General features: G+C 38.7%; 1 protein-coding gene and 1 pseudogene across 1 annotated transcript in view; one reads left to right on the top strand and one right to left on the bottom strand.

Annotated features, from left to right (window-relative positions):
• The window catches only part of PCCA (propionyl-CoA carboxylase subunit alpha), a 404,157-nt gene that overhangs the window by 60,505 nt on the left and 320,952 nt on the right, over positions 1 to 22,700 (bottom strand). The window contains exon 21 of the mRNA XM_055335978.1: positions 16,180 to 16,233. Within this exon, the coding sequence (XP_055191953.1) occupies positions 16,180 to 16,233 (54 nt within the window). The remainder of the gene's footprint in view (positions 1 to 16,179; positions 16,234 to 22,700) is intronic.
• Positions 17,011 to 17,421, top strand: LOC129516314 (39S ribosomal protein L47, mitochondrial-like; annotated as a pseudogene).

Here is a 22,700-nt window from a genome sequence, read left to right as displayed (position 1 = left end):
CCTTAGTAATTATCTTTGCTGTCCCCCACAATCTTGAGAATTTATACCATACAAAATGTACGCCAGCTAGAGGAAGCCTCAGAAACACACACCTGACATGTTGGCTATTTGATGCTCACACGTCTTACCAGGCACTCTGCTATGTACTGCCCATACGTGGGGGGAAAGTGCCACAGATATTAAAGAGCTCTGCAATTAAATGCTAGCCAGAAGAGAACAAAAACTACTCTTTGCAGCAGCCATTGTGAGGTGGTGCTATAAAACATTCTATGTAACATCTCTCAGTGGGAAGGTTACAAGACTGTTACAAAATGGAGGACCAAAGGAGGAGCCACAGCTTCTGAGATAAGATATGATCTGTACCTGTTCCCTGCTGACTCAGCACATGAGTCCTTCAGGAAACTGTTATTGGTAAATAGTTTTAAAAGGACCCAAATAGAATGCAATTATGCAAACTAGAATTTCCATGAATAGCCATCCATGGCAGATCTAGGTGATGATCCAATACTTGGAAGACTAGAAGGAGGGCAGCCCCAGTGGCCCAGTGGTTTGGTGCCGCCTTGGGCCTGGAGTGTGATCCTGGAGACCCAGGATTGAGTCCCACGTCGGGCTCCCTGCATGGAGCCTGCTTCTGTCTCTGCCTCTCTCTCTCTCTCTGTGTGTGTCTGTCATGAATAAATAAATAAAATATTAAAAAAAAAAAGGAAGACTAGCAGGAGTAACCCTTGTACCATTCCCACAGCTAACATTTAAAAAGGTCATGAAAACAAATGGAATATGAGGTTAGCTGAAGTGTGTTGTCATTTTCTCTGCATAAAGCCATTTGAATAGGTCAAGATGTATGTAAGATTTTGTAAGCTTTAGGCCACTGAAGAGTATCTCATCTGTTCTAGAGATTTAATTTCTACAACATTATAGTGAAATGGGAAAGAAAACTCTGGAACTTCAATTGTTATTACATGTAGTTTAAGCCAGTGATTCTCAACTGGGGTATGTGTGGTGATTTTGCTCTCTTTCCACCCCTAGGACCATTTGGCAATGTCTGGAGACAGTTGGGTTGCTCTATCTGGAGAGGTGTTGCTAAACATCCCATAAAGCACAGCACAGTCTCTTATAGCAAGAATTATCTGGTTCTAAATGTCATTACTGCCAAGGTTGAAAACCTCATTCTAAGCCAAAAATAAAAATGATCACTGTCTGGGGTGCCTGGGTGGCTCAGTCGGTTAAGCATCTGAGTCTTGATCTCAGGGTCATGAGCAAGCCCCAACTTGGACTCCATGCAGGGCTTATTTAAAAGAAACAAACAAACTACTGTCCAATGGGTATAAAAATTAAGAGATATAGCTGATACTATGGATTTAATTACACTTCAGGTCCTATCGTGTCCCTTCCTGGTTAAAAAAATCATTATGAAAAAAATTTAAAAATAAATAAATATATAAATAAATAAATAATTATGAATGTATACACTAATCAATCCAAATAATCAAATGTTTGTCCTACCCTCTAATTACAATAAGAAACATCTAGAACATTGCTCTTATGCTTGACTCATAACACCAGTAATCTAATGTGTTTTGGGTATTCATTTCCTAAACTAGAAACTAATTCTACCATTAAATGTCAAAAAATAAAAAAATAAAAAAAGTCAAAAAATATATTTAAGTCCTAATCCTGGCATATTATATTTTAGATTTTATTTATTTATTTGACAGAGACTGAGAGAGCATGAGTAAGGGAGAGAAGCAGACTTCCTGATGAGCAGTGGGGGAGCTCAATCCCAGGACTCTGGGATCATGACCTGAGCTGAAGGCAGTGCTTAACCGACAAAGCCACCCAGGCGCCCCAGTCCTGGTGTGGTGTGGTGTATTGTATCGTATTATTTTTGTCCTTTCACATCTTTATTTTTCCCAGAAATGGATACATTTATATTTTTACATTTTTAAAAGTTCAATTTGTCATCATATAGTATAACACCCAGTGCTCATCTCATCATGTGCCCTCCTCAGTGCCCATCACCCAGTTACCCCAACCCCTCGCCCACCTCCTCTTCCGCAACCCTTTGTTTGTTTCCCAGAGTTGGGAGACTCTCAAGGTTTGTCTCCCTCCCTAATTTTCCCCACTCAGTTCCCCTCTTTTCCCTTATAATCCCTTCACTATTTCTTATATTCCATATGAGTGAAACCATCTGATGATTGTCCTTCTCCTACTGACTTATTTCACTCAGCATAATGCCCTCTTGTTCCATCCATGTTGAAGCAAATGGTGGGTATTTGTCCTTTCTGATGGCTGAGTAATATTCCATTGTATATATAGACCATACCTTCTTTATCCATTCATCTGTTGAAGGACATCATGGCTCCTTCCACAGTTTGGCTCCTTTCATTACTGCTGTGAACACTGGGGTGCAGGTGTCTTGGCTTTTCACTGCATCTGTATCTTTAGGGTAAATATCCAGTAGTGCAATTGCTGGGTTGAAGGGTAGCTCTATTTTTAACTCTTTGAGGAACCTCCACACAGTTTTCCAGAGGGGCTGTACCAGTTCACATTCCCACCAACAGTGTAAGAGTGTTCCCCTTTCTCCACATCCTCTCCAACATTTGTTGTTTCCTGTCTTGTTAATTTTCACCATTTTCACTGGTGTGAGGTGGTATCTCATTGTGTTTTTGATTTGTATTTCCCTAATGGCAAGTGATGTGGAACATTTCCTCATGTGCTTGTTGGCCATGTGTATGTCTTCTTTGGAGAAATTTCGGTTCATGTCTTCTGCCCATTTCATGATTGGATTGTTTCTTGGGTGTTGAGTTTGATAAGTTCTTTATAGATCTTGGATACTAGTCCTTTATCTGATATGACATATCAGTCCTGGTGTATTTTATTTTATTAAAAAATATTTTATTTATTCATTCATGAGAGACATGGGGGGTGGGGTGGGCAGAGACACAGGCAGAGAGAGAGGGAGAAGCAGGCTCCATGCAGGGAGCCCGACATGGGACTTGATCCCGGGTCTCCAGGATCACGCCCTGTGTCGAAGGTGGTGCTAAACCGCTGAGCCACCAGGCTGCCCAGTCCTCGTGTTTTTTAAACTGATCACATGCTCAAGTTTGACAACCCCTGACAATCTTTGATTCTAGGAGAAAAGAGCTGCCATTTGTGAATCATTCTTACCATAAGTTAAATAGCAACCAAATAATTTATAAAAACAGAATCAGCAGTATATTGCACTATACTACAGTGGCCTTCAAGAGCCTACCTAAAATAGCAGCCCTTCCATGTGGGGCCAGTCTAAGGAAGAAAGCCCCTGAGCACTGTCATAAAATAATGATGTATGAGAAGTATTTTGTCTTCCAAACTCTGGATTTCCCTAGTCACGACTGTTCGTGGTAAACATCCTCACTCTTGAAGGAAGTGAATGTTCTTAAGCATCTGAAGGCCACAAACCTTCACAAGTATCTGAAGGTTTAAATACATGCTTTATATTAGTGCATGAACTGTGAGAGGTTAATGGTCATAAACTTAAGAACAATAATTAGACTTTTCAAATAAAAGAGAAATATTTTCCTTCTGAATTTTTCTGCAAACTGAGCACCCAGTATGATCTCAATGGAGAGTACAATCTCAGATGACAACAGGTCTCCAAGCAAGCAAGCAAAAGGAGAAAAAAAAACCCCACAGGGCAAAATGAAGCAAAGGGAAAGTGTATTAAATATTAAATTTTTTTTGGGGGGGGTGCTGTACTATATGTCAAGTACCTATTATTCTTTGGCATTTTATAAACACTTTCTTATTAAACCCTCACAACTTCTATAGAAGTAGATGTTCTGCAGATAAAAAAAATACTGAGGACCAGGGAGGTTAAGTAACTTGGTCAAATTCACAAAGTTGGCGTGTAGGAGATTCAGACTCAGAGAATCAAGCTTTATTTAGCAGCCCACCTCAACATCCATGAACATCTTGGGAGTGGTTTCTGGAAATTTCCTGTGAACATGTAACTCAATAATTGCAAATATTTATCATTGACATTTCAGAGTGCTGTGTGCCTTATATTTACAACAAAGTCTAAGCTGCTATATGCCTTGTTTCAGAAAGTGAATAGATTCAAATAAGCATTCTAAAACCCTAAAGCATCATACAAATGTAAGACATGATGTTATTTATTAAAATTAATTTTATTTTAAGGATCTCTGGCAGATGGCAGCAGGATTTTGAGACACTTTGAAATAATTAGTGATACCCTAGGATAATGTGAAATCATGACTGAGGTTACATTAACTTCTAATAGCCACATATAATATAAATTATTTGGACAATAGATAATGCCATTTTAACAATGACATTATAGAGACTCAGAGCCTCCTCCTCAGATGTGGACTTTCTCAGGGGTCTGATCTGGGCCTTTTCTCTTCTTCACCACCCCGTCCCCATGGACAATCTCAGCTACTGCAAGCCTCAGATCTCATCTCTGCATGTTGACCAAGTGCCAAATAACATGCTCATCCTTAATCTTTTTCCTGATCTCCAGACTAGAAATGTCCCTGACATCAGAGATGTCTCCCTGGTATTTCAAACTGAAAACAGTCAAAAATCTAAGTCATTACCTATCCCATCTTTTTCTCTGGTATAATTCTTCTCCTCTTCCTGTTTTTCTCCTTTGGGTAACTTAGTTATCACATCTGGAAATCTCAGAATCATCTTTGAATCTGTCTAACACATATCACTGGACCCTGGGTCCTCAAGGAGGCTCTCAAGTGCACCCTCTTCGTTTGTTCCCACAAGTTCTCTTTAAAATCAACATAAAACAAATCACACCTCTCTTCTTTCAAATCCTTCAAAGTCTAGAGAATAGGGTCCAATCTCCCTGGCATGACTCTGCATCATTCAGCTCCCACTATTCCAGTTTCACCTTCAACACAGTCCTTGGCCACTGGCTTGCTACCCTCACTAGGCAACCTACTCTTCTTTAAACATCTGGGCACCCACAAGCCTCTGTACCTCCATTTATTTTATTTCCTTTGTTTCTCTACTATCGTCGCGGAGCACAGCTTCTGAACATATGGTCTTGGGTTTTGTATCAGAAGAAGAAATAAACTAATCTATAATTTCCTCTGCTATCTCATTGCCCTATACATAACCCATCTCACACTTACATGTACTCATGATACCAGTCTGTGTCACCTGGACCCAGTACACTGTTTAACGGCAGAGACCAACTCACATTCATCCAGGACACTTCCTAGCACATAGTACAGCAGGCAGTCTGTGATTTCTTTAAATGTTTTGTTCAAAATGCATCACATAATGGGATATTAATAATTGCAGTTTCATATGATATACAAAATGCCAATTTCAAAAGGCTAGAAAAGTAAACTCAGTTACCTCCCAAAAGTTTGTTCTTGGGTTGGTTACATGGTACATAGAACATGTTACCAAAAAACAATGTTCAAGAGTAGGAAGGCATTTAAAGCCCATTTCCTAAAATATTATTTTAGTGACATTTTGGTTGAAATTTCGCATTATGTGGGGGAAAGGCAAGACAGAATGCTATAGAATTACTTTTTCTTAGTATTATAAAATGTATCTAAAGAACAGAAAGACTTGGGGGTGCCTGAGTGACTCAGTGGGTTAAGGCTGGACTCTTGACTTTAGTTTAGGTCATGGTCTTAGGGTTGTGAGATCAAGTCCTATATTGGGCTCTGCACTGGGGGTGGAACCTGCTTAGGAGCATTTCTCTCCCATTTCCCCTCTCCCTGTCTCTGTCTCTCCCTTTCTAAAAACAAAAACAAAAACAAAAACAAAAACAGAAAGACTCATCACTCTTCCACAAAATGTCTGCTCTGTGGCTTTCATCCTGATGTCTATGGCTGGACAGGAAAAGGATCAGGAATAAAGAGAACATGCCCCAAGTGGGGATAGAGCCCTGTGTGGATGGGGTGGAAGTGGGTCTCTGCTGAAGGCTGTAGGATTTTACGCCAGTTTTCCCCATCCAAGGAAACCGAGACCAGCACAGGTAGGTGGGGTGAGCAAATCCCATAGAGGCAATTCAGTCAAGGGGTGGGCACACATGGAAAGCCTAAAGCAGCAGCACTCAGGATGACTGCAAAGGCAGGCTGGGACACGGATGACCATGCCAGAAATCCCAACATGCTGTTGTTTACTCCTCAAACCTTACTAATACAGGGAAAGGGATGGGCTACAGAAGGGAGAGACGGCGGATGGAGATTAGAGGAGCCAGACACGATGTAAATAGAAGGGCTGCTTACGAATCTGTAAGGTATACAAGACTGAACAAGTTCCCTGGAAGTTTATTTTTGGAAGACAATAATAACCCAAAACTATATGACATCATTTACTTCTCAAGAGTACTGACTCAGAAGAACAATAACAAACATAGTTCCTTTCATTTTCCAATTATTTGGAGTTCAAACAAATAGGAGTTTACTCTATCAAAATTCAATATCCATATGTGAGTTTTCAGAAGAGAACTTTTTGATGATGTTTATACATCTATCTATAAATATGAATAATGCAGATTTTGGATCCTATGATATCAGATGACAAGATACAGCCTAAGCTTCAGCTCTTGCTAATTAAACGAATCAATTAAGAGACTACAGTTGCAACTGTGTAGCTGCTGTTCTATAGTAGCAATAACAACCCCACGGGGAGGTCTTTTACTACATTAAAATGCTGTCCTCCACAACTCCATCTGATATTATTAGAAACAGTTATTTGTGTCTTGCTGTCATATTAGTAGCAAAGGCAAATTATGGAAATATGCAGACCAGAATGGTCCCAGTATGAGATCAGGTTGGGTTCTCAGCTTCCAGGGGAACAATTGCTGAAATTCCAAAGTTCCCCAAAGTTCTTTAATGGAACTGATAAATCTATCAGCACAGCATCCATTTAGAAACTAGGTAAGGGTCACATATTTACATACTTTCCTGCTAAGCTGATACAATTCAACTAGACGAATTATCATATTAAGTTTACCCTCCTGAGTTAAACTGATGGAGTTCAAAATTGTTTTCGATGGTTGTCATTAATCGCTGTTACTCCGTAAACGCTTACTTTGAAATCTAATTGTGCTGGTGTATCAAGGGTCATATTAATAGCATCTTAATGGTAAATCTTTGTAAAACATGTTTATTCTACTGATATTATCACTCAAGCTTTCATGGCTAATAAGAAATAAAGTATATTTATTATCAATAAAAACTTAATTTAAAATGTACAATTTGAGATTTAAATTAGCTTTAAGAACTTCAGCATGATTTGGTTTCATTAAGAGATCTGGCTAAGCTTCAAAGACATATAATTTGATAGTTCCTCAAGAGTCCTTGGGTAAATGCCAAAAGCGCAGCTACGAAGGAGCTGTTTATTGTACTCTATGCTTATTTTCGCTTTGGGGCAATATGCATTGTTTTCACAAGAAAAAAATTAGTCTTGGTGAGATATGTTTGACTTAATATTATAGTATTTAAAAAATAATAGTACTTTAAAAATTAAACATAAACAATGATTACAAAACAAAACTTTGGAATAAATTGGTAACTTCTACATTCTTAAAAGCAATAATGAAATATTCATCCTTATTGCAAGGCATAGTTCAAGTAAGTAATTCTGGTTCAGTAAAACACTGGACCTCTTCCATTTCTTCTTGAGCTTGTACTATCTGATGTACACAAACTCACAGCTGCACCAAAAACATGCACATAAAACAAAACTCAGACAACTTACAATCTGAGATAGGCATATATATCTTGGAAAAATTCTGGGATATGTAACTCACCAACCAAGTGTATGTTATGGATTATATGTTTGTGTCCCTCCCTAAATCCCTATGTTGAAGCTCTAATAATCCCCAGTATAATGTTATTTGGTTGTGGGTCCTTTGGGAGGCAGTTAGGTTTAGATGAGGTCAAGGGAATAAGGCTTTCGTGATGGGATTAGTGTTTATAAAAAGGAAGAAAGACCAATTACTATATGGTACACCTGAAACTAATGTAACACTGTATGTTAGTTAACTGGAATTAAAATAAAAGCTTTTAAAGAAATAAAAAGTAAAAGATAAGAAGACCAGAATTTTCTCTTTGCCATGTGAAGATAGAGTTACCAGCTAGGAGGAAGACCCTCACCAGGAGTCAAATCTGCTTGACCCTGAACTCAGCAGCCACTAGAACTGTGAGAAATAAATGTCTGTTTAAGCCACCCCATCTATGGCATAGCGCCTAAGCTAAAATACTTGTACTTAATAGCAGTTATAGCAATAACTGGATCACACAATAAAGCTGTTTCTAAGGCACTGTGATGGTGAACAGCTTAACTTGAAAGTCAGAGACCTGATTTTGCATTCTGCTTCTGCCAGTTATTAGCACAGAATAGTCATTTAAACTATGCTCACTTTGTCTTCTGAAAATTAGGCATACCCTTTAATTGGTGTTTTGCATGTTTGAGTATGGGATATAGGTGATGATAAAAGGTAAGAAAATATCTTGGAAAATAAATGGCAGTGCTCAAGTCAGGTATTAATGAGGAACAATGCTCTGATTATGAAATATACTTTTAGGTAAATTGCCTGAGTTAGTTTTCAAATTTTCATACATGTCAAATAAATGCTTTCATGCCTATCTATGTTGGGTGTATACTAGGTTGAGCCCTGCCATCCAAAAATTCACATCCAGCCAATATTTCAGAATGTGACTCCGTTGTAAAGAAGGTCTTTCCAAATGTAATTAGCTAAGACAAGGTCTTACTATATAAGGGTGGTTCCTAAAGCCAGTGACTTGCATGCTTATATTTCTGTGACTGAATATACACAGACCTGGGAAGGAAAGCCATCTGAGGACAGAAGCAGAGATCAGAATGATGCAGCTACAAGTCACGGAACAGTAAGTACTGCTCCAACTATACCAGAAGCTGTGAAAGAGGCATGAAACAGATTCTCTGTGAGAGCCTCCAGAAGGCTCTCACAACATTGCCCACACCTTAATTTCAGATTTCTCATCTCCTAAACTCTTAGGAAATACATTTCTGTGTTCTGAGTAAAGCCACCCAGTTTGTGGTCATTTGTTGTGGCAACCCTAAGAAACGAATACAGTCCTATGTCCTCCATGTTGGGAGTGGTCATGAAGTTGATAAAGGTTAAAACGTGGATGGCCTGAATTTGTAGGTAGATCCAAGTAAAATATGCTCCTCTGAATCACAGAGGCGCAAATTTCATCTCAATGCCTTTATTTTTTTTTAAGATTATTTATTTATTTATTTATTTATTTATTTGTTTATTTATTTATTTATTTATTTTTTTAGAGATTTTATTTATTTATTCATGAGAGACACAGAGAGAGAGGCAGAGAGAGAAGCAGGCTCCATGCACCGGAAGCCCGATGTGGGATTCGATCCAGGGTTTCCAGGATCGCGCCCCAGGCCAAAGGCAGGCGCCAAACCGCTGCGCCACCCAGGGATCCCCCTATTTATTTATTCATGAGATACATACACAGAGAGGCAGAGACACAGAGTGAGAAGCAGGGTCCCTGCAGGGAGCCCAATGTGGGACTTGATCCTAGGACCCTGGGATCGTGACCTGAGCCAAAGGCAGACGCTCAATCACTGAGCCACCCAGGTGTCCTGATCTCAATGCCTTTAGTAGAAGAGTTTGTCTTTCATTATATAAAAATACTTACTGACTTAACAATTTTTAAATCAAGTTCAGAGTAACAGAACGGAAATACCTTACACTTAGATTTAAAATTAAAGAGCCAAAGATTTTACAGTAGATCGACTTAATCCACTGACTCTCCAATGTCTACATCTTTTCTATATATGTAAATGGATATGGAACTCTATTAGTGAGAAGAGTCCTTTATATTCCAAGGCTGTGTGTTAGGATAAGCTAGGTTAGGCTTCAGAAATAGCTCTGAAATCTCAGTCCACAGAAAGTTGGGGGTACGGTGCCCCAGCTCCAGCCTTCCCCAGGAACCCATGCTGCTAGGAACTCAACAGCCAAGCATGTTGTTTCCCCAGCAGACATGGGAGGGACCTAGAGAGCGCATGCCTGCTCATGGCTGTCCCTGACCAGAAATGAAAGACGTCACTGTAAGGAGACAATTCTCCATGGGTCTCTCGTGCTTCTCTACTTCTTTGAGTGTGGCACTGACTATCCTTTGTTCTGGACTATACAAACAGCCTTGTAAGACAGAGACACCCTTGGAACAAAGGGAAGGCATGTTCACTGCCCACAGAGAAACTCAGAGTTCTCTGAACTAACTCAGGTTCCCCTACTTGTGAACCCACTGTGTGAGCACATGTCCTCCTGCCCTCTTCACACCACACTGTGGGAACTGGAGCTCAGGGAAATGATGCAAAAATAATGATATTCTGGCCACTGCTATTGCTGTAATAAACCATCCTTCATCTCTGACCCTGGAGTCTCACCTCTTCTACCAGCATCCATGACTGTAGTGGGCTAATTTGTCAGCTTCAAGGAAGGTAAAATCTCAGAGCCTCCACAGTTCTTGACAGTCACTTCCATTCACAGCTCACAATCCAGACTAGTCAGGTGATCCAACCCAGTCCTCCTTGCCTTATTAAAAATGCAAATTACATAAATAGACTAAATTTATGTAATTTATATATACATAATATATATACATATATATATGCATATATACAGTCTCACTCCAATGAAAGATGGGCAGAAGGTGTGAAGAGGTACTTTACAGAGGATTAGACTCAATGGTCAATAAACATAAATGCAGAAAAATATGTTCTACTTCATTAATAATCAAGATGTTAATTAAAACCACAATGAGGACACTACTGACACTGGCAAAACTTAACAAGTCTGATAATATCAGCTACTAGTGAAAATGTGGAACAAAGTGAACTCATTCACTGCATACTCTGTGCACATCAACCCTAACAAAACTCTGGCATACATGCAATCAGGATATATGTACTCATGTACATATGCTTAGAGCAGCACGGAGTTACAGCAAAGACACTACAGACCACCCAGGGGTCCATCAACTGTAGAGGAGGACCTCACAAACAACACAGAGCCAAATAACAAAGTCAGACAATAACAGAATATAATCCCATGCATGTCGAGCTTAAAAACATGTAAAACTTAATTGTTTAATATTTAAGGATGTATTTATATGGAAAAGTTATAAAGAAAAGGTGTGACAAAAATTAGGAAGGAGGAGAAAGGAGATCTGATAGGATTGAGAAGGAATACACAGTGAACTTCAAAGGTAATGATAATTTTTGTGTTTTTTAGAAAAACTCTGGTGGGTATACAGGTCTTTGTTTTATCATTAGTCTTTGTAACTTATAAGTATTTTATAAATGTTCTTTTATACATATTATAAATGTGTAAAGTGTATTTATAACATTTTATGTAATATTTAGTATTTATATATGTAGCAATCTAATTTTAATAATGAGATTTTGGGACACATGGGTGGCTCAGCAGTTGGGCATCTGCCTTCAGCTCAGGGCATGATCCTGGAATGCCTGGAATGAGTCCCACATCAGGCTCCCTGCATGGAACCTGTTTTTCCCTCTGCCTGTGTCTCTGCATCTCTCTCTGTCTCTGTCTCTCATGAATAAATAAAATCTTTTTTAAAAATGAGATTTAGGGATCCCTGGGTGGCGCAGCGGTTTAGCGCCCGCCTTTAGCCCAGGGCGAGATCCTGGCGATCCTGGAGACCCGGGATCGAATCCCACGTCGGGCTCCGGGTGCATGGAGCCTGCTTCTCCCTCTGCCTGTGTCTCTGCCTCTCTCTCTCTCTCTCTCTCTCTCTCTCTGTGTGTGTGTGTGTGTGACTATCATAAATAAATAAAAATAAAAAAAAATAAACTTAAAAAAATTACTAAAAAATGAGATTTATTTTAGTGAGAAATAACAAACTTGTATTTTTTAAAGTTCAAATTGTGTAAAACAACAAATGAAATGATTTTGAAGTCTGTACCTTCTCTGAACTGACAGAACATTTTTGAACTTTATCAATGCAACAAAAGTCCTTCTTTAAAAAAAAAAATTTATTTGAGAGACAGAGAGAGAGAGGCAGAGACACAGGCAGAGGGAGAAGCAGACTCCATGCAGGGAGCCCGACGTGGAACTCGATCCTGGGTCTCCAGGATCATGCCCTGGGCAGAAGGCAGCGCCAAACTGCTGAGCCACCCGGGTTGCCCCATAAAAGTCCTTCTTCTTCTTCTTCTTCTTCTTTTTTTTTTTTTTACAAAAGTCCTTCTTAGTCTAAAATTCAACTCTTTGAACATGAAGGTATGTTTATCAACATTCAAAAGCCAACTTGTATAGAAAATTCTACAATATTCTCACAAAGAAAATTTGTATTTCGGAAGTCTTCCCTTAACCATGTGACCTACCAGTGCTCTTCCTGACTGCATCTGCTTTAGGAAATTAGAAGTGAAGCAGTACACGCTTGCTAGAAATTACTCTGCATCTGTCTTAACAGTCCCACTATCTCAAGACCTTTTCTTTCTCTCTTTCATACTGATCTATTATTACTGCCAATAGTACACATAGAAAAATGCACTGTAACAAACTACAATGGCCATCTCAATGGCTGTGATGTAGAATTTTAGAGTACTTCAAAATTACTCTAGACACTGACATTTCTTCTCTGTACAAAGTGTATAAACAATGTGGACAAATAATTAGGATTCACTAGCAAGTCACCTCTTTTTTCCTGGAGGAAGACAGTGGAATCAGCTACATAAACAGGTCCACTTTTTTTTTTATAAAGATTTTATTTATTTATTTATGAAAGACACCACAGAGAGAGAGGCAGAGACATAGGCAGAGGGAGAAGCAGGCTCCATGCAGGGAGCCCAATGCAGAACTTGATCCCAGGACCCTGAGATCACAACCTGAGCCAAAGGTAGATGCTCAACCACTGAGCCACCCAGGTGCCCTAAACAGGTCCAGTTTTTATGGCTGTGTAGGGTGTGTTTATTATGTTTCCTGCTGTATTTTAGGGGCCTAGAGTAGATGAAAAGAAATAAGGTAAAGGGCATTTGCTGATGGAAGAGCACTGGGCTGAGCAGACAAACTGGAGCTCCACTATCTGTGAACCCTTGGCCAAGAGAGTTGTCTTTTCTGACTCAAGTTCCTCACTTGGGCAAGAGGGATTCATTGTTAAGGTCCCAAACAGTCTCCAAGGCTCTTCCTTCTTCTCCTTTGTTTCTGTATTTGCTTTCTTCGTCTTTAAGTGGAATCTTTAGGTCCCATACTTATGGATGTCATTGATCCACTCGATAAGCATTCATGGAGTGCCTATGGTATGAAGGCCCTGTTCTGAGTGCTGGGTGAGAGCGGTGGACAGGACAGTCACGAGCCCTGTGCTCATGGAGCTTAGTTTACCCAAGTGGGAGAGATGGATAATAAACAAGTTTTTAAAAAGTAAAATATGTCAAACATTAAAATATGTCAGATAGTGATTAACTGCTAAAGAAACAGAACAAAGTAGAGGAAAGGTGGTAAAAATTTTAAACAATGTGACCAGGAAGTCATCCCTGAGGTGGTGGCCAAAGGCTTGAAGAAAGTGAGGGAACCTTCCGCGCAGTTGCCTGGGGGCAAACAGTCTTGGCAGAGGAAAGGTAGGTGAAGAGACCCTGGTGTCTGCACCCAATGCTGCTGAAGAAAAGTAACAAGAACAATAGACTTGATTTATACTCTAAAAGGATCACGTTAACTGGTAAATGAATCGCATTTAGGGGAAGACAAGAGATGACAAAGGCGTTGGTCAGGGTGGGGTGGTGGAAGTAGTAGAAGGGGAAGCAAGGACAACACACTGTTCTGCTAGAATCCAGAAAAACAAGTCCTTTCTAGCACAAGTGCTGAAGTACAGAGAGACGTCCACATAAGATCATTCTAGGAAGATGTGTAATTCTCTTTCCAGAAGATCACAGGTACACTGCATTCTATGGTGCTTTGTTTTATTATGTGTTGCAGATACTGTGGGTTTTTTTTTTTTAAACCGATTGAACATTTGTGGCAACCCTGCATCAAGCAAATCTATTGGTGCCATTTTCCAATATGTCTGTGTCACTTTTTAATAATCCTTACAATATTTCAAACTTTTACATTATGACTGTATTTCATTATTACTGTTTTATTGTGACCTGGGATCAGTGGTTATAACTCACTGAAAGCTATGATGATGGGGCAGCCCAGGTGGCTCAGCAGTTTAACACCTCCTTCGGCCCAAGCCCTGATCATGGAGACCCAGGATGGAGTCCCACGTGGGGCTCCCTGCATGGAGCCTGCTTCTCCCTTTGCCTGTGTCTCTGCTTCTCTCTCTCTCTCTCTCTCTGTGTCTCTCCTGATTAAATAAAATCTTTTAAAAAAAAAGCTCTAATTATGATTAGCATTTTAAAGCAATATAGTATTCTTATTTATTTTTATTTTTTCATAATTTATTTTTATTAATATCTACACCCAACATGGAGCTCAAAATTGCAACCCTGAAATCAAGAGTCATACTTTCTCTGAGCCAGCCAGGCCCCCCCAGCAGTATTTTTTACTCATTTTATTGCAACATAGGCTTTCTTGCTGAGGTCTGGAACCAAACTCACAATATCTCCAAAGTGTGCCCGCATATCTATTGATAATAATGTAACTGCCACTAAGGGATGGGATGTGTATACTTCAGTGATGGTGGATTTTATGTATCAACTTGGCTAGTCTATAGTATCCAGATTTTTGGCCAAACATTATTCTAGATGTTTCTATGAAGATATTTTTTAGATTAAAATCTATTTATTTATTTTTTAATTTTTATTTATTTATGATAGTCCCAGAGAGAGAAAGAGAGAGAGGCAGAGACATAGGCAGAGGGAGAAGCAGGCTCCATGCACTGGGAGCCTGATGTGGGATTCGATCCCGGGTCTCCAGGATTGCGCCCTGGGCCAAAGGCAGGCGCCAAACCGCTGCGCCACCCAGGGATCCCTAGATTAAAATTTAAATCAGCAGACTTGGAGTAAAGCAGATTACTCCCCCTAATAAGGGTGGGCATAATTCAATTAAACAAAGAAAAAGGACTGACCTCCCAAGTAAGAAGGAATCCTCCAAGTACATGGTCTTTGGACTTGAACTCCAAGTCTTCCCAGGCCTACCATGCATATTTTGGACTTGCCTCCTCTGTCTCTGTCTCTCTCTCTCTCTCTCCCCCCATATACAGAGAAATGCTAATTAAAACATTAAGGCACCTTATTATCTGATCATACCTCATGAATATGATCATTTCAACGACCACTACCTTCACATTAAAAGAAAAATAATAACTGTAAAATAAACTTCTTTTCACCAGCTAAAGTTAAATAATTTTGAAAACTGTAACTACTGCTAACAAGAATGCAAAGCAGTATTCTAATACGTGACAAAGGGCATTGTAAAAAGACAGGAAATAACAAGTAAGACATACTAAGCCATAAAATTATTGATGGTCTTCATTCTACTTTGAATGAAATATATCTTATACATTTTTGAAAATATCCATGTTTGAAAATAATTTAAAATATCAAAAAAGCAAAACCATAAAGTTGTTCATTAGAACACCATTCATAATGGCAAAAATGAGGGGTCACTTAAATACCTAACAACTGGGATTCATAGATAATAAAATATGTCATATCCACTCACCAGAATGTTAAACACAGCTCCACTAAAATGATGCTGATAAATATATTCTAGCAATATGGAAAATGATTAGTAGGATCTTAAGTGAAAAAAAATCAAGATACAAAATTATGACTCCATTTCCTTAGAAATGCGTACTTGAAAAAAACTTAATAGACAAAGTTATAAGGAAAACCGACAGGAAAAGCATCTTAAATAATAGGTTTCTTATTTTTATTATTAAAAAACAGGCAGAAAACCGAAAATTGAAAAAAAAAGCACTTAAAATACTCAACAACATGCAAATATTTTTAAAAATCTATTTTCTCTCTAATGAGAAATAGCTAAAATTATTCTATCATGGAAACCTCTTGAACATTAAGAATGCATTTATTAAACAAAGACATCTCATTTAATAGCAAAGTAAAACCTTGATGAAAACAAGTTCAAATATATGCGCTAAAGCTAGTTGAACACTTTTATTCCTCCTCTGTAAATTTAGTGAATATACAAAATAATAATCCCGTCATGCTTACCACTGTACCAAGAAACTGAATGCTCATGTTTCCACCCGCTTCTCGAGAAAGACACTGGGGAAAAAAAGAAGTATAAAATGAATTCATATCCACACAAAAATGTGTACATGAATGTTCATAGCAGTATTATTAATAGCCAAATAACCTAAATGTCCATCAAGTGGTACATGGATAAACAAAATATGGTATGCTTATATGATGCAATATTATTTGACTATTAAAAGGAATGCAGTACTGACATAGAAGGTCATCACAAAGGACCACATATTATACGATTCTATTTAACATGAAATGTCCAGAATGGGCAAATTTACAGAGATAGGAAGTAGATTAGTACAGTTTGGCTGTTCTTTACAGAAGACTCACAGCTGCCCTGGAGACTTCCTGGTTGTCACAATTTCTTGGGCTAGCACAGATTGCCTAAAAATCCACCAAATGTCACATCTTTTCATTAGTGTAGATTACTTTATTCCACTGGTCAAGGAATGTATTGAAAAAAATTTTTGATTCCCTAAGAAATTAGGGTGGGGGGAATGAAACTTGGAGCTTCATGGACCTGTCAACAATTAGGAATGAAAGTAATGAAAATAGACATAAACTCTGGTTGTCCTACTGAAAAAAGAAACATGCAGGATGCCTGGGTGGCTCAGCAATTGAGTATCTGCCTTCAGCTCAGGGTGTGATCCCACAGTCCAGGGATCAAGTCCCACATCGGGCTCCCTGCATGAAGCCTGTTTCTTCCTCTGCCTGTGTCTCTGCCTCTCTCTCTTTCTCTCTGTGTGTCTCATGAATAAATAAATAAAATCTTAAAAAAAAAAGAAACAAACAAACATGCTCCTAACTCTAGAGCAGGATGCCAAGCGGCAGAGATTGCCAATGCCAAGTCTGGAACAGTTGGAAAGGGTAGCAGATTCCAGAGGTACATTAGATAAAGTTGTCCAGGAAAGAGAAGATGCCTTAAGGCTTCTTCAGACTGCTCAAGAAAAAGCTAGATCTCATGCTTGGATAAGAGACATCTTTGGAAGATCCATCTGGCACAAGTTCAAGAAGTGGCTACACCTTGGTATCTAAGTAACAGTTACAAGAAATGATTCCTTGCCATGCCTTACATGGGGCATTTTGTCAGACTGAGACTAGAGAAGCAAGTCCACATTAAAGCCAATAAGAAAAGTTCAGGGGAAAAAGTAAGAAAAATTTCTTCAGAAAGAGTTTCCACATCATTCTGAAAGTCAAGTCTTATAAGTCTGAACTCTTAACTTTCTATTTTGTTCTTCTTGGATAATAGTCTATATACAAAAGTAAATATATGTTAATTGGTTTCGGAAAGAACTTGTGACAATTTACTTATCGATTTGGTCCAAGTGTTAATATGTCATGCTAATTCTGGAAGTGGTTGTGCTTCTACCAAACTTTCCAAAAAATCAGGTATATAAAGCACATATCAAACTCCTTTTAGAAAGGAAAGAAGGGAGGGGAGAGGGAGGGAAAAGAGAAGAAAGATAAGGGAGGATGGGAGGAAGAAAAGGTGGCTGCCAAGGGAGCAGGGCTGGGAGGAAATGAGAAATGACTGCTAATTAGTATGGGGTTTCAAATTTTTGTGTTGGTGAAAATGTTCTACAAGTGATTGTGGTGATGACTGAACAACTCTGTGAAGAGACTAAAAAATGCTGACTTGTGCATTCTGGGTGAACTATGATGTGTGAATTCTATCTCAATAAACCTGTCATAGAAAGTTAGCATTTGTTTAAAATAACAAGAGGGACAACACAATCCTTCTATGTCCAGAGGGCAGTGAAAATAGACATAGCCCCTATGTTATGCATGTATTTGTAAATAAAGTAAGTTCAGAGTAATACAATATGATTTATGCATATCTTGTTTTAATTTTCATTTGCAAGAAATGGATAACTAAATAGTTCATTGGAAGTAAATTATATTTTCCAGAAAATTCTCACCTGTAAAATTGCTTTATTTATTCCTAACCTAACCTGTTCTTCAAAATTCTTTCTTGTGTTCCTCAGAAAAGGCCCAATGACTTCAAAGATTCCACAAAAAATAAAGCAGTTCTAAGTAGCTATATGGTTTGTTGTTTGTTTTTTAAGTTCCCAGATGTAACTCTGGAGGGAGCAGTAGCCTGCATTCAACTGCATGCCATGAGCTATCACAGATATATTCTTATTTTGTTCCTTTTTAAAAAAGTGTAGGTTGGGGCACCCGGATGGCTCAGTGGTTGAGTGTCTGCCTTTGGCTCAGGTCGTGATCCCGAGATCCTGGGATCAAGTCCCGAATGAGGATCCCTGCAGGGAGCCTGCTTCTTCCTCTGCCTATGTCTCTGCCTCTCATGAATAAATAAAATCTTTTAAATAATTAAAATATTAAAAAATAATAAAAAGGGTAGGTTTACTAACCCCAATCTTTAAGATCACTCAAATCATAGAACCCAGAGCAAATCTCCAGAATTCCAGCTAAGCCCCTGGTTCCTGATTGAGGGAAGTTATGCCAGTCAGAAGGAAAGTAGATTAATGCACAATGACAAAATGGTTAGCTCCCCCCCCCGCAAATATTGCCCCCAGTGACCCAACACAATAGTAAACTGACCAGCACACTCAACATGGTGTGGTATAGTGCAGAAAACTCAAAATCAGTATTTTTATCTATTATTTTCACTTTTAAGAATTTAACCTAAGGGAAAAAGTCATGAGTAGGCAAAAACAACAAAAACAAAAGCTACAAAAACGCATAGCTACAAAAATGACATCACAGTTGCAGTTTACAGATTCTAAAATCTTCAAGCAGGTTAAATGGTTAAAGTGGTTAAATAAATTATGGTATAATCCATGCATCCATTAAAAAATTTGAGACATTAAAAATGTTTATAGTATATTTCTAAGTGCAAAAATAAAGAACAAAACAATAGGTCAGGAATACAACATGTTAAAAACTTGTATATGTTAAAGATAAAATTCTAGCATAAATAATGCACATAAAACAGTTAACTATTATTTCTGGGTGGAAGATATTAGTTGGCTTTTTTTTTTGGCTTACCTATTATTCCTATTCTTCCAAATGTACATATAAAATTTCATAAAGGCAAAAAGAGAAATGGTACAGAATGGAACAAAATCAATTATCTCTCTCAATGTCCTAAGGGATTAAGAACTAAGTCTTGAATCCTGGGTTCTGACACTGGCACTTCTACTTTGGTCATTCATCCATCGATCCATCCATCGATCCATCCATCCATCCAACCATCCATCTATCCATTCATCTGTCCATTAACTATATTGAGTTGAGCACTGCTAGCTGAATTAAAATTCACCCTCTGGGAGACTGAAGGAAAAAAGAGAATTCTACAATAAATTATAGGGGCATCTGGCTGGCTTAATCAGTAGAGCATGGGACTCTTGATCTGGGACTGTGTGTTCAAGCCCCACATTGGGGATAGTGATTGCATTAAAAAAGGAAACAAAATAAATTATAATTCAATATGATAAATCCATAGTACAAAACATACAAAGTATTAAAGGATAAGAGGCAAACCAGCTAAACGCCCAGAAAGGTCAAGGAAGATTTGCAGATACACATTAGAGCTGGGGACTAAAAAATTAGCAGGCATTCTCCAAAAAGGAAATAAATGAAACAGTTTGGTTGGATGGGACAGTGTGCGTGAATTTCGGATTAAGAAAAAGCCTGGTGAGTTTAAGGTGTGGTGAATGGTTCCATACGGCCAGAGATAGGTTTGGCTGCTGGAGTAAAGGGGCATGAAAGGAAAACCAAGAAGGAATTACAGAGCCAGGTCCCATCTTGCAGAGTTCATACTTTACAAAGTATTACCATTTAAAAATTGGGGAGTAACGTGGTTGCTTTAGAAAGACTGAAGTCTGATGTAAGATTGAGGATACACAGGAATGAGGGAGGAGGTGGGCGGGGAGCCCAAGAAAAATGCAGCAGGTAGCAATCACTCAAGTAAGGAGGACTCAAAGGCTAGAAGTAAACCCAAAAGTAGAGCTAAGCCTGTTTCATTCCCAGAAATTTATAATTTGGAGGACAAACAGATCTCAAAATCTACATTTTGTTTTACTTATGAGGAATAAAGGTGCAGGGATATAAAAGTAATTTGCCTACACTTCAGTAGAAGAATAAGAATTCCAATTCAAGCAGTTGTGAAGGGTTGGGCTATCTCTATTCCGTGTAGGACGGAATATCTCTACAATAATGGACTAGGTCATCATTTAGGTCAAGGACCATTTCTTGCACTTCCTCCTTAATCCCAACAGCATGCGTATCAGTGTCACAAAATGGAAATGAAAAAAAATCAATTTTCTCCAAGAATTCTGAAGCTTTTCCATACCAAGAGGGACAAGAGTGACCTACATATCTCTCTCAATCTTCAACTGTCTAGCAGAAGTTTTAGCTGGGCAGAGCTAGAGGTGTAGCTGTCAAAAAATTAGGGAAAGGAATGCTATAGAATTATGTAGACTGAGGATAGGCAGTTCAATGATATGCTGCAATTCTAGGAGTAGTGAGGAAAATACTCAGTGAAAGTATCGCCATTCCTACAAACCCAAGCCTCGGCAGTTAAATTTTCTCTCCTCAAAAGCCTGAGGCAGAGATCCAGAATCCAGTCTATACTTACCAGCACAGAGTGAGCACAACTGACCACCTGTGTCATGCAGCAACACAATTAATCCTAACAGCTGTGCAGAAAGAGAAATTTTCTGATTGAAAAGTGTAGCTACTAGATTCTGGGAAGATGGCAGTGGTGGCATGCTTTCTGAATCTTCCACAGAAACACTGAAGAGACCCAGCAGCAATAAACATCCCTAGCACCCCAGATGTTATCTACAAATACCATTTCCCACTCCAAGAAATCAAGGCTTCTCAGCAGAATGGTTGATCCTGGGGTTTGGGGGCAGAGATAAAGCTGCTACATCTCATCACATCAGAAAGCAAGGGAGCTATCAGAGATTGGGGCAAGTTACAAAGACTCAGGGCTCAGGAAATTCCCTGGCCAAAGCTGGCAAAATCTGACCATGAGTAAGGATTATAACTGCAATGGATTAAAGCAGACCAACTATGTTTGAAGCCATGAGTTCAAAATGGATACCAGAAACAAAATAACAGTCTAATTTAGTCACTTTTGAAGAATGACAGGGAACCAACTCTTTGGGACTGGAAAGTAGTAAAGGGAAAGGATCCAGCATTTATCTTACGTCTTTTCTATGAATGCTGTAGTCCTGGATAACCCAAGAAACAGTTGAGATACACTTTCTCTTTAAAGAATCAATCCTGGTAATAAATGGAAAAAAAAAAAAAGACAACATTGAGACAACAGCATTTTGTAAACCTTAATGAATTTATTGATCCAAGCTTGAGTATCAATGGAGAGGTGACCAGACCTCTGTATGAGGTGTGCCACACCATTTTATGACCCAATCTTGCCAAAGATAATGGCATTGGAATCTGATTACATCTCTGGAGCCAAATATCAATTTATAGAAAACAAAGGAGGGAGGACATGTAAAACCACACCACTGAGAAGCAATCAGCTCAGTTCTGATAATGGAAAACTGTACAGGACAAACAATCCTGTTCCTTCAACAACAACAAAAAAAATGCAAAAAATAATTTTAAAAAATTCTATAGACATGTCCCTCTAGTTACTGCTCCCTTTGTCCTTTACAGCCAAACTCTGTAAAAAGCTGTTTCTCTTCATGGTCTCTACCTTGTCCCTTTCCATTCTCCTCTGAACCTGCTCCCATGTGTTTTTTTCCCCACTGTTCATCTGTAGTCCTTCATCAAGATCACCCACGGTTTCCATGTTGCCTTACCTATCAATAAGTTGGCTTTGTCTTCATCCAGCAATGCTATGAACTGTCAATTATTCTCTCTCCCAAATACAATTCTTTCATGGACTTCAAGTTTTCTCCTACCTCCCTGAAAGCTCCTTCTTAGCCTCATGCAATTTCCACCTGCAGGAGGTCCCCAGGGCCCAGACCTAGGCTCTCTTCTCTTTTCCATCTACTTTCTTTCCCTGTGTCATCTCATCGACATCCATGCTCCCCTACACTTCCAATCCCCATCTTAAAACAAATCAACTTTAATGAAATATAACTTATGTACAGAAGACTACATTCCATTTAAAGTATAGAATTCAATGACTTTCGACAACTATAAGAAACCACCACCACAGTCAACACACAGAACATTCCCACCACCTCCAAAATGTTTTTCCTGCCCTTTCACAGTCCAACCTTGGTCCTTACCCCTAGGCAATCACTGATCTGTCTAATAAATGAGTTCATTTTATTCACCAAATGGATATTGTTTCAACACCATTTAAGAGAATTTCACATTAAAATTTCTTAGCATCTTTGCCAATAATCAACTGATCACCTGTAACTGGATCTATGTCTATACTTTATTCTCTTCTATCTATCTATCTATCTACCAATATCATACTGTCCTGACACTGCTGTTTCATAATTAATCTTGAAATCAAGTTATATATTTATTTCAAC

Source organism: Nyctereutes procyonoides, unplaced genomic scaffold (genome assembly GCF_905146905.1).
Source record: "Nyctereutes procyonoides isolate TBG_1078 unplaced genomic scaffold, NYPRO_anot_genome, whole genome shotgun sequence".
NCBI lineage: Eukaryota > Metazoa > Chordata > Mammalia > Carnivora > Canidae > Nyctereutes > Nyctereutes procyonoides.
The sequence above is the reverse complement of the archived record's forward strand: the minus strand, read 5'-3'. Positions and strand labels throughout refer to the sequence as shown.